At 39.6% G+C, this 12,896-nt stretch overlaps 1 protein-coding gene across 1 annotated transcript; it reads left to right on the top strand.

Annotated features, from left to right (window-relative positions):
* Nucleotides 1–311: 311 nt before the first annotated feature.
* Nucleotides 312–10,586, top strand: LOC127377056 (large neutral amino acids transporter small subunit 1-like). Its single transcript, XM_051424626.1, has 11 exons — nucleotides 312–744; nucleotides 1,366–1,899; nucleotides 2,024–2,149; nucleotides 4,329–4,434; nucleotides 4,591–4,635; nucleotides 5,056–5,179; nucleotides 5,295–5,398; nucleotides 5,726–5,822; nucleotides 6,257–6,406; nucleotides 7,742–7,916; nucleotides 8,167–10,586. The coding sequence occupies exons 1-11, from the start codon at nucleotides 669–671 to the stop codon at nucleotides 8,232–8,234; spliced, it is 1,605 nt and encodes a 534-aa protein (XP_051280586.1). The 5' UTR covers nucleotides 312–668; the 3' UTR covers nucleotides 8,235–10,586.
* Nucleotides 10,587–12,896: the final 2,310 nt, after the last annotated feature.

The following is a 12,896-nucleotide window of genomic DNA, read 5'->3' as shown; positions in this document are numbered from 1 at the left end:
CTATGTCCAGTGGGTCTCCATTTTCTCTGTGGTGTCACCTTTCTGCGTGACAGAGGGAGAACAAAGACACTTGTTTTTCCATGTTGACATCGCTAGAGGGAGCACCAGATTTATTTACAGCATCCCTCCTAATACACTGACATGAAAGCACACACAGACGCACACTGACATACTGTATACTACTGGATTAGGCAGTGCACAAAAAAGATTACAGCGTCACATGGTGGCCCCTCCAAATGGTGCCTGCCAGTATCCCACCCCCTCCTGAGCTATCCCATCGTTAATTTGGAGTGGGCGTAGGCTCAGGCAGCAGCAGCATCACAAAGGTTCAGCTCCTCCCTGCTGTATCCTGGAGAGACGGAGGGAGGAGGGGGAGAGACAGAGTGAGGATCAGGGTCAGATGAATTCCAGTCTGAGTGACGAAGGCAGTGTGTGCAAATGAAGAGGAGAGTGTGTGTGCATGTGTGTGAGAGTGGACGAATCAGGGAGGGTTAGAGAGAGAGAGAGAGTGAGTTGAGGGGGGGTGATTGTGTATGTGTGTGTGTGTGAGAGAGAGAGAGAGACAGAGAGGAAATCCAGGCAGGAGGAGGAAGGGGACATAAAGAGAGGAAGGAAAAGGGGGGCAGGAGGAAAAAGACAAGACAAGGGGACCCAGATTAAGAGGGAAGATGGCTGAGCCGGAGCTGAAATCACGGAGCAGCCGGGAGAGCGTTGCCAAGGCGGCAAGCCAGGAGAAGATGGAGGGTAGGTACAGTGCATGCTCACACTCCTGTAGCTACCACATGGTGCAGGGGCTGCATTATTCCGCCATGCGCTCTGATGCAACATTGCCTGATGCCAAAGTACATTCAGATTGATGTGCCTGTAAAGGTGCGTCACACTGTTTTGGGTGTCTGTGTGATACTGACAAGTAACCGAGGTGACATGTTACACATATTACATAAAAATGGCCCGTGTCTGTCTCACGAGCCCTTTACTGGACATGTAAGCACAATTACCTGTTGTAGTGTGTATCACGTTAACAAAAGGAGAGGTAAATTAGAGAGATTAGGTGTCATTCTTCAGTAACAGGTTTTGAATATGACCCTGATTAGCCTGTTTTACCTGTTTGAGAACAGTCCATACCAGAGTCCAGCTGTCCTGACACTTGGACGGACATCAGAAACGTATTGTTTTAACGTGTGTGTAGTCATAAAAGTTTCGTTATCATGTTCTGTTAAATGAACCAGTGCCTAAAATAGCTCTGCAAAGAAAACTTCAAAGTTTGTTTGTTGATTTTATCTTTTTTGTGAACACTAAGTGGCCGTACCTCACATGCAAAACTCTCTTGCCTTATCTCCTGATCTGCTGTCCCGTCCCCTCCAGCCGCTGAAGCAGACCCAGACCAAGATGGCCTGATTGTAGAGCAGCCATCGTCTCCATTGACCCCCATGGTCCCTGCTCCCACTGCCACAAGCCCTACTGAGGGCTCGCCCGCCAAGGGGGAGAAGATTGTCCTCAAACGCAGCATCACCCTCTTCAATGGCGTGGGAATGATCATAGGCACCATCATCGGCTCTGGCATTTTCGTCACTCCGACAGGCGTGGTCAAAGAGACCGGCTCGGCTGGGCTGTCCCTGATCATCTGGTCTGCCTGTGGAGTGATCTCTACCATGGGTGCCCTATGCTACGCCGAGCTGGGCACAACCATCACCAAGTCGGGGGGAGACTACACTTACATCCTTGAGGTGTACGGTGAACTGGCGGCCTTTCTGAAGCTGTGGGTGGAGATGCTCATCATCCGGCCTTCGTCACAGTATGTGGTGTCGCTGGTGTTCGCTACCTACCTTTTGAAACCTCTCTACCCAAACTGCACCGTGCCGGACAGTGCAGCCAAGCTCATTGCCTGCCTGTGTCTTAGTGAGTTAGGGGGTTGTTGTGCTGGGGTTACCTTGTAAAGACTATTCTTTCTTTACAGATTACAAATAAATTATGCTCCTAATTCCTGATTCTTCTCTCTTTTGTATCTTCCCTCCTCCTGTAGCCTCCCTGACGTTTGTAAACTGTATCAGCGTGAGAGCAGCCACCAAGGTCCAGGACTTGTTCACAGCCTCCAAACTGCTGGCCCTGATCATCATCATCCTCTTTGGCTTCATCCAGATTGCCACAGGTGAGTCCCACTTACTCATAGGTCGACAGACGGAGCCACAGAGTCACTCAAAAGTCCCAGATTGGCTCTATTTTATGTTTGTCATGGTCAGGCTATTTCAGAGATCTATTTAAAATGCTGTGGCCACAGGTCTATTAAACACAAAGAGACTAAAAGCAGTAATAATAATACATTAATCAGATTTGTGTTATTTCTCAACTTGATATTGATTGCATGAATGCCAGCTGTGTTTTGCAGTTCAGTCTATTTCACTAACTGATACAACTTCCAATGTCAATAATGACATCTTGATTTCATTTAATGTTTATTTGTTAGGGAGAGATACACTTTACATAGAAAATTGCTTTTACAATTATCCAATGTATCACTGCATTCATAGCAACAGCTAATTACCAACGCCTGTCCCTAGAAAGGCCTTTAAAATACACAAAACATGTTAAAAGACAGCAAGGCTAAACTGTGTGGTACATTTTATTGACCTTGCAGGAACAGCAATGGATGTTGCAAAGAAACGTCTCTTGTAAAACTTTATTGTCCAAACATAATGTGGAAAACAGGCTGGTTCATCATTACTTTAGTGTGAAAGAAAACTGATTGTGGATGGGGGATGTGCCTATATGTGCATTCATAGTACAAATATCTTTGCCAAATTATCTCTAATCCTGTTATTATTTAAATATAATAATTTAACAGAATTAAAATCTACTTAATGGATCAGTAAAACTCTAACTTACACAGAGACACTGAGTTTTTTGAATTGCTGCCTTTGCAGTTTACTGTTTTCGTTGTTTATTGAATAATGATGCATAAAGTATGAGGAAATAAATACTATTACCGTTAGTAGGTTTTATCAAAGTATAGTTTCATCCATTATTGTCACATTGTAATGTATCTACTGGAAACCTGAGGTTTATTTATTTTGTCTCTAATGATCAGCAAATTGTTGTCTAACACTAATGAGCTAAACCAAGCAGACTGCCCTCCTTTCAGTTTGTTAGCACAGTTGCTGAGTCTGAACACAAGGCCTGTCTGTCTGCAGCCATGTGATTGAGTCTGTGCAAGTGTGCAACCATGTGCACGTGTGTCTATGTGGGTGTATGAAAATGAACTCTGCTGGGCTTAATTCGTTTCATACGTGACTCATCTGCACTGTATGTATCTGACAGCACATTATAGAATTGATATAGTCATATAAGGGAAATAATGGAAGACAATGATGATCTCTACAGAAATGAGATCATTCTCTGCCTGCAGGAAATCATTGTACGTATAATGAATCGTATTATAAATTGACCTGAACATGGAGGCAGCCACTGCTGATGTGATTCACATGTGCAATCTCAACTCCATCTTGAATAACAAGTGAATATAAATATAAATATATACAGTAAAATAAAAACCGAAATAGCAAAGCAGTGGAATCAGCTCTACCATTCAAAATTAAAACAGCGCGGGAAGACCGTATGGCCATCGCTTCATGCTACATCTGCTGCTCCCCCCTCCTTTTAATAATGCCACGCCCACCACCATTATGCTCTACGCTGTGTTACCATGGAAACTAGAAGGCGAAGCTTGCCTGCTGTTGTCACACTGTGGTTCTTTCAGACCACGGAGAGAGAGGGACAGAGTGAGAAAATAATGTGTGTGTAATAGGCGTCACAGAAAGCAAAGAGTCATTACCATTTGAAAGTGACAGGTAGAGGAGAGAGTCGAACAGAACCAAGCATTTAAGTTAACGCACGCACACACACACACACACACACACACACACACATACACCCTACTTTACAGTTAGGCCTCGCTCGTTATACACTGGATTTGTTAGCTGCTGCACATAAATGAGTTGATTGAGGCTTACTTATTAAAAGATATTTCTGCTCATTTTTAAATGTCAGCTGAACAGGACCTGATTATGTTTCAGTACATCAAAGCAGCCACGGCTCAGACGGAGTCCCAACTGGCTCGAAAATGTCAAGCCTGTCGAAGGGCAGGCAGCAACAGACCGGCCTTCATACAAGAAATGAGAAGTGGCAGCAGCCCTGAATGAGAATCCAATAAATGTCTGTTAAACCACACGATGATTTGTGAGCTAATGTCGGACTAAAGTGTAGACAGAGGAATGTTTTGTCTTTCAGTTGTTTAAGATTCATTTAACTTCTTCTTCTGTCTGTGTGTGCAGGTGATGTGCCATACCTGACACTAGAAAAGTCTTTTGAAGGCAGCAAACTGGGAGTGGACAATATTGTGTTGGCTCTGTACAGCGGCCTCTTTGCTTTTGGAGGCTGGTGAGGCATTTGTGACCTATTTTGATATAATTAAGGACCAGAAATACAAATGATTTATTCATAGCTCCTAACTGTTTGCTTTCACAATACAATACACAGTAATTCCAGTCTTCATCTAGTCACTAAAACACTGTTGAACTTTATATTTTCTTCCAGGAATTATCTGAATTACGTAACGGAGGAGATGATCAATCCAGAGAGGTGATTTAATTGTTGTTTTTTTGAGCTTGTTAACCATCAGTTGATTGCATGGTACACACATTTTAAATTTTTTAATTTACAAAAGCAAATTGTAAGCTTGAGTTTAATTGCCTCAGATTGCATTATGTATTTAGCTTTTCTAGTTGTTTTGTACACCCTTTGTATGACACCTGAAATGTTAAGATGCCCAGTTAAGCACGTGATGTTTATGCCTTTAAATGTTATATAATGTAGCATGATAGATCACTGTATGCAGCTAATCAGATATGATTTATACGATTACATTTGCCAATTGGATTGCGTAAAATTGAACACAAATTCAATCACTGATGCCATAAATACAGTGGAAACAATCAGATATTACTAGAAAATATGTTGGGTGTTTTCTCTTCAAATGACCTTTGACCTCTTACCCCACAGGAACCTGCCCCTGTCCATCATCATATCCATGCCTATAGTGACGGTGGTGTATGTTCTGACCAACCTGGCCTACTTCACCACCATCTCTCCCCAAGTCATGGTCGAGTCCGAGGCGGTTGCCGTGGTGAGTTTCGTGCTTCTGCCGTAAAGTTGCCACAGCTACGACTTGCACACTGCAGCTTATTGCCACCAGTTGCATCTTTAATATGCCTTTCGTACACGTTGTTGCTGTTTGGCAGAGTTATGGGGAGTACCATTTGGGTGTGATGGCGTGGTTGATTCCTGTCTTTGTGGGGCTGTCCTGCTTTGGAGCTGTCAACGGATCCCTGTTCACCTCAGCAAGGTGCGTGTTTGCACTAAACTAGACTAAAATTGAATATTGATTGTATTTTGCTTTTGTAGTACAGTTTACTGCATTTTTTTTTTTTTTTTACAGTTTGTACAATGTATTGGCGTTGGAAACTAAGCTGAGGGAATGCTTGTTTGGTAGATGTTTAATAGTTTTCCAAAAAACGTTTAATGTTCCTTTGCAATGATTAGATTGCAGTCAGGTACTGCACTGGATAAGAGAGCCTTGTTGCATAATCTGAGATTATTACTGGTTGAAGAATTGTATGAAGGCAAACAATTTCATCATAAAATATCCACTACAAAGCATTCTCTCTTCTAGGTTGTTTTATGCTGGAGCTCGAGAAGGTCAACTCCCCGCTGCTCTGGGACTGGTCCACACAGACCTCTTCACACCAGTCCCGTCCCTCATCTTCACAGTAAGACTTTGCGGCTAGTAACAGCAATGACCTTAACCTTACTTATGTGTGTTTTTTTAAGATAACTGATCACTTTAATTGATCCATGGCGTTATCCCAACAACCAATAAGGTGGCATCCAGTTAGGTTATAGTAAATAAAGTTTAATTAAGTCTTGTGTGACCTTTATTGACCACCTCCATCTGCAGCCAAAGAATTGCAACAACCTCAACAGGTTTCCGGATATTGGTTATTGGTTATTTCTTAAGGGAAACAGGCCATACATCTGTTCCGCCAGCTCAAAATGTTCACATTAGCATTTAGCATAGCACATAAATCACTCTTAAAACATGTTTCTGAATAATTTAAGGAGTACTATGTGTGTGTTTATATGTGTGTGTGTTTATATGCTATGAATGCAAGACTAACACAATCTTCCTCTTCCCTTGTATCAGTGTTTGCTGTCCATGATGTACACCATCTCCCAGGACATCTTCTCTGTCATCAATCTCTTCAGCTTCTTCACCTGGCTGTGTGTTGGTATGGCCATTGCTGGCATGCTCTGGCTGCGCTTTACCAAGCCTGACCTCAGAAGGCCCATTAAGGTTGAGTATCCAAGTCTGAAAGGTTGTATTACAGGTTGTAAGTACTTGTTGCGGTAGTGTTGTAGTCATGTATTAAAGGACTTGCTTAAAGGTATACAAGGTGATGCAAGACCTTTGTACTACCTGAATCTCAGCCAGTCTCTTTGTCTGCCCAAAACATCAACATGTCTTCTGGTTTCACAGAGCATCCACTATTTTTTATTTTATTTATTTTTTTAATGAAAGCACCATTGTATCACTGTTCTTGTTGTTAGTTGGAAGTGGAGCCACACTGTGTTTTCAGGATAGGAGGGAGTGGCTCTTTGTTTTTGTTTCATGGGAATATCACTTTGGTTGATCAGAGTCTTTCATCTTTCCTTTGAGCCCGAGTGCTCTCAGCCCATTTGTTTTATAAAATGAATGTCTAACAAGCAAACCATTCAAGACAAACAAGACGAGTTTCTATTTCTTAGATCTAAATTCAGAGCCTCTGACAGGGCAACAATGCATTTCTCTTCATTAGCTTGTGATGCTACGCTGGCTGAGAAACTGAATTTACTAAATACTGTATCTACTTGTAATGGTCAATAATGTAAGTCCTGCTTCTAAGAATATTTCACAGTAGTACAATGGCAACTTAAGTGGATCAAAATTGAATAATACCCATTGAAATGTACTAAATGCCCAAATAACTATATAATCATGTTATACCATAACTGGTGGTTATTACTTCATAAAGGATAAAAGTGGAAGAAGTACTCATATGCCAAAATAGCTCATTTTCTATTATTTTTATTTTCATTTTTATAGACTGCTGGGTAACTTATGAATTCCCCTTGGAATCAATAAAGTCTTATCTTAAAGTATAATAATACATCTGAATTTTTTATTTGTTTATTATATTGTATATTATTAATCTGAACTGAAAAATAACTAATTACTAAGGTTATCAAATACCAGTAAAAAGTTCATTGTTTCCCTCTGAATTGTAGTGAGGTAGAAGTATAAAGTAGCAGAAATGGAAATAAGGTAAAGGTTACTCCACTACTGGGTTTAACTGGTGATGTGATAATATACACAAACAATCCCACAGGGAAAATTACTTAAACTACTTACTGTATTATTACCAACATTATTATCACATCATCAGGTCAAAGTTGCATTTTTATGAAGTCATGACGGCATAATGTGATGTTTTACATGATCCTGTGACAGATATAGTTATATACCAACTACTATGAATACATAGAAGATCAGTTCTCTAAAAATGCATTTTGTCAGATAGCGGTATTTTATCTTCTCTCCTCTTTTCTAACAGGAACAAACGGCAACATCTATTGTATTTTATTTCTGCAGATTCCTCTGTTCATCCCTGTGACTTTCGTTTTGGGCTGCGTCTTCATGATCATTGTGTCCTTCTGGGCAGCTCCGTTTGAGTGCCTGGTCGGCAGCAGCATTATTCTCACAGGCATCCCGGCGTACCTACTGGGCTACAAGTGGAAGAAACCCCATGTGGTCAAGAAGATGCTGGGTAAGTGGAGAGGTTTTTGTTTTTTTACAGCGTCTTTGTCTATTTGTTCAGGCAAGGCTGGAGAAGCATTCATTACATTGTTATGAAATTCATGTGAGAATATCTGCTGGAGTGTGTTGATACAGTCGGCGCGAAGGACTGAAACCAAGCGGCTGATCCGATGTTTAATAAAGATCTGACAACATTTGATCTGTAGTAACCTAGTGTAAGAAAACAGACACGGCTAATGTCATGAGTTGTGTCTCCTCAGAAATCTTCACCATGTTCTGTCAGAAGATCTTCATGTCTGTTCCTGAGGAGAGGGAGGCGGCTGAATAATGCTGGACAGACTGAACAACATGACTGTCCAGCATTATTCGGACTGCGGCAATATTTCTGTCTGAACATTCTTGACATGTTTACATGTTTTTTTTTCTTCTTCTGTTTTTTTTTTTTTTTAATCTTTATCTAACCAGGTAGGAAGCTGTGGTATTTTAAGGGATGGCTTGGCTTGTTAAAGGACTGTGAAGTAGTTGTATGAAGGCACATTTTATGAACACTACAAAATATTGCTAATTTTCATGCCATTTAGACTAGTTTTTCCACTGTTTTTATTCTAAATCTAATTGACAATAATATCTCCTTTTTAAAGATAGAACATGTTTATATGTTGCATGTTAGTTAATGGAGAGTCATACAATGTGATTGTATACCGCAAACACAGAATCAGAAGCTGCATACAATACTCTAGTGGCCTAAAACTTACAAGTTTATTAAACACCTAAAGTGTACAAATGAGTAGCTTAGCAAGACAAAAGTTTTTTTTAAACTTTCTTTACATTTTTTAAACACTAACAACCAAACTACGCATAGTTTATTATAGTTTACAGTTTTATAGAATATGAAAGCTGTGAGTTAGACTTTCTGCTCCTGTTATAGAAATATGAGGTAAAAACAGAAGAAACAATCACTGACAGTGTACAGTGTATAAATAAGGTCAGGGTTGGATGAGGAAATGGTTAACTAGCATAACACTGATTACATTATACTCATACGCTACTAATATTTCTTTAAAATAACAATTGATTTCAATATTTGTATTTTTTTCTAATCATTTGTAAAATGAATCCGCAGCACTATTTTAAAGCACAAACTAAAGTGAGATAAAACAGTGTATGTAATGTTTCTTTAAGATGTGTTGCTGTGAAGCAGGTCTGTTGCTGTATCATTTTATTCTCACATCACACCATGTCAGAGTCTGCGCTGCAAATGTGATGATATTGCGATGAAACGACAGTGGATGCCAGCACCTGTTTGTGGGGCATTATTATAAGAAGCTGAAGACTTGTATAGATGTCATTCTGATAGTATTTAGTGAACCACATTGTAGTGTTAGTGTTTTGTATTGCGTGTATCTATAGTCTGTGCCATATCAGTGCTGATATTCCAGTTTTTTATCTTTTATTGTCAATATAAGACCAGAATGAATGTTGCAAATTTAGTGACATCAGCTTTGCTTAAATTTTTTTAATAGGAAATGTACCTTTAAAAACTTAAATCTGAATATCAGAGGTTTTTCCAAAGTTACTGCAAGCACTTTCCCAGTCTGCTCAAGATCCCAGAGGGAAAAGTCTCTGAGGACAATGAAGGAGGGTGGGGGGGTTCTGTGGGTTGGGAAAGGTCCACTTAAACATCAACCACTGGTTAGTGAATTGTCAGCCTCTACTCACTGCGCTGACAGTCCAGGTTTTGCAGGACAAATCAACTGGAAATGCATATACTTACATGTTGAAAACACAAAACAGAAGAATGAGTGCCGCTCTTCTAACATAACCTCCGAACCTAAAGCTTTCAGAATTTCTCACAATGGCAGACAGCAGAACGATGGAAAAATGACCTCCTGCAGGTTTATTCTCTTAGTTGGAACATCCTTTTTGTGATGAAATGAGGTCTTTCTCTTTTAAGAAACACAAACACACTTCAACCATCATCTTATTTGTTAGTGGAAATTGGACCAAGGCACAGAATTAGCACTATTTACCAGCAAAATACTGGTAAAATATGCAGGTGGGTTGTGGATTTGCTTTACTCACCGGCCAAAGAAACAATGGTAATCTATTGAGTGGTTGGTAGACATTTGGTCGGAGGACAAACAAGTTAATTTGCACCCTAATCACAACACTTTGGCCAATGATCAAAATAGAAATTCACATAAAACAGCAGAGAGAAGCACATCTTTAATTTCCACCCAATGGCGATGCCCCACTAAAGCATCTAATGTTTACTCCAGATTTTAAGAAAAACAAAAGTTGATATAAAGGTTTAAATCATAATGCACCTTCTCCCTCCTAAACAGCACAACACTTGAAGAAAGAATTCTGTATGTGCACTTGATAAATCTAAATTAAAACAGAGGGTGCACATGTCTCAAAAACACACACTATATCATCGATTGCGACTATGAAGATAAATGGTTTCTGCAGACACTGTCATATTTTTATGTTATGCACTGTATCATTATGAATTGACAATACCTTTTAAGGTATTTGCCTAATGAAATGTTATGGAGAAAAAACTCTAATAGCATATTTTTAATCTTAGAAATGGAAAGTACCTATGTCAGTTATTGTAGCTGTTGTATGTCAGTGACCATGGCAGGTACATGTAACAATAAAAATATTTTTGTTCAAAGTTTGCCTGGTTGTTTGTGTTTTGTAAAGCTATAGCCAACTAAAGAAGAAAAAGAAATCCCCCCACTGCTGCGTGAATGCAGTGTCCTAATATACTTGCATCAGTTAACAAAAGGCCAGCCCTCTGCCTCGCTGCAGATAACAGTTTCAAATAGAACAAGCAATCCCAAAACACAAGATAGCTTGTAGCCAAATGAGGATGGTTCACAAGCACAGTTTTCACAAAATGTCGTCCAACGGCGTTATCGTCTCAGCCATCAAGTGTTTGGTTAGTGATCTGTATGAAATGCTCTGTCCTTTCTTGTTTGTTGGCTGTCAGACAATGTTGCTACTGATGCCTGTGCTGTCAGGAGAGTTCATATCCGTCTGAAGAGGAAATGAGAGGGTCTGATGGCTACTGATGAAACCAGTATCAGAGTTGCTAGAGACAATATTAGTGATGGAAGATTGGACAGGCAAGGAGCCAATATTGCACAAGTGACGTACAGAGCATTTCTGCAAAAAGGGAGGGCATCAAACAGGGACTTGACCAGTTCATTTAATTTGTAATATAATAAATCAGCGCATGCAGTGTGGTAAAGCCCATCTCCAGTGGAATCAAATGTAATATTCTAAGGACTGAAGGACGTACACATAAAAAAACAGATCTGAATGGTAATTTCACTAAGCAGGAGTCAGATACTATGAAAACTTACAGAAGTTCAGTTTATATAAAGCAATCTTTAACATGCAAGTTTCCTTTTTTTTACAGATTTAAATAACTATCACATCATTTTTACAGTTTCCTGGCGAGCTTTCTGCATTGTGAAATAACCCCCTGGGCAAAATATCTGCATGGAGATTCAATTATATATAACTGCTGAGGTGAGATTGATTCAGCGTCACAGCAAAACACGTCATCCACATCAATCTTTACACATAATTTACTTGTTTGCATTGAGCCTTTCGAGATCTATTTTTTCATAAAACAAGAAATATTCTGCCACTGGGGTGAAATAAATCAACTTATACCCCAAGCATTTTGACTTGTTTCAAGAACAGTCATGAAATAAAAGAATACATTTAAAATATTGAAAAATATTTAGGTTTGTTATACAATTTTTATTATAACAGTTTTTTATTATTGACAGTAAACATAGTTAGGATGCTGCATATCAGGATATTCTTGCATTTTATACATATATATCTATTATTTAGCATTTTGTAAACACATACAATGTAGGTTGAATTGTTCTTGATCTTAAAACCAGAGACTTACCACCAGAACTAGATGCTACCAGCAGATGGAGGTAGAGCAACATCAATAGGAGATGGTAAAACAGAAGCGAGATCCAGTCCAAGGTGTTTTTGCTGTCACACAGTTGTAATCAGCCATAAAAATGTTTGCATAGAAACAACATCTGTCTTTAAAACGATGTGCAGTGGGAAATCTTTCACTTTTTCCTAATTTTGACATTTAAATAATACTCTCAAATGTACAAATGTAACATCTGGAGTGACCATTTCATTCAACTTTTTCATTAATTTTCAAGGGTACTTTACTTTGCTGAGAGCAATGCCCTCTTTTGTTGAGGAATGCCCCCTTTTTATCCTGCTCACACTCACACTGGTACACACATTAACATCTGAAGGCTTCCCAGTAAAACTGTGTGATAACGGCCTTGCTCAAGGGCACCTCCATGGTCGTAATGATGGCGAGACAAGGGCCTCTTATGTCCTTAATTGTCAGTATAACATATAAGCATTACACCTCACCTACAGTCTAAATGAAGCCAATGAACTGTAATGAACCGATTCGTCTTTGGGTAGAGGAACTGAAAAACAATGTGGCCAGTTTTCTGAATCAGCTGTAGGGGGCACTGCGTCATCATCATCATAAAGAGAGAGAGAGAGAGAGAGAGAGAGAGAGAGAGAGAGAGAGAGGGAGGAGGGGGGAGAAAGAGAGAGGAGGGGAGGGATGATAGATTCCATTTCTATTCTACCTTTAATCCAACTGTGAAATTCATAAGTAAAAGGCAGTCTTTTTTTTCTTCTCAGGTAGTTTTCTGAAAGGCCTCGTACTGCTGCATCAACTCTGAGTTTCATCATCACGACCAGCGGGCATAAATATGTTGCTTGATATACTATATTGATCATGTCTGGATTTAAAAAAAAGAAAAAGAAAGAATAAAAAAAACGGTGAGAAGGTTAAAGTTCTTTAGAAGAAGGTGCACCGGGAAGCCTAAACTCCTCACTTAATGATATAATATAATATTAACTGTTCTACAGCATCAAAGATAATTTTATTAATTAACCTCAGGCACATGCAGGG

The sequence above is a fragment of the Dicentrarchus labrax genome, unplaced genomic scaffold (genome assembly GCF_905237075.1).
Source record: "Dicentrarchus labrax unplaced genomic scaffold, dlabrax2021, whole genome shotgun sequence".
NCBI lineage: Eukaryota > Metazoa > Chordata > Actinopteri > Moronidae > Dicentrarchus > Dicentrarchus labrax.
The sequence above is the reverse complement of the archived record's forward strand: the minus strand, read 5'-3'. Positions and strand labels throughout refer to the sequence as shown.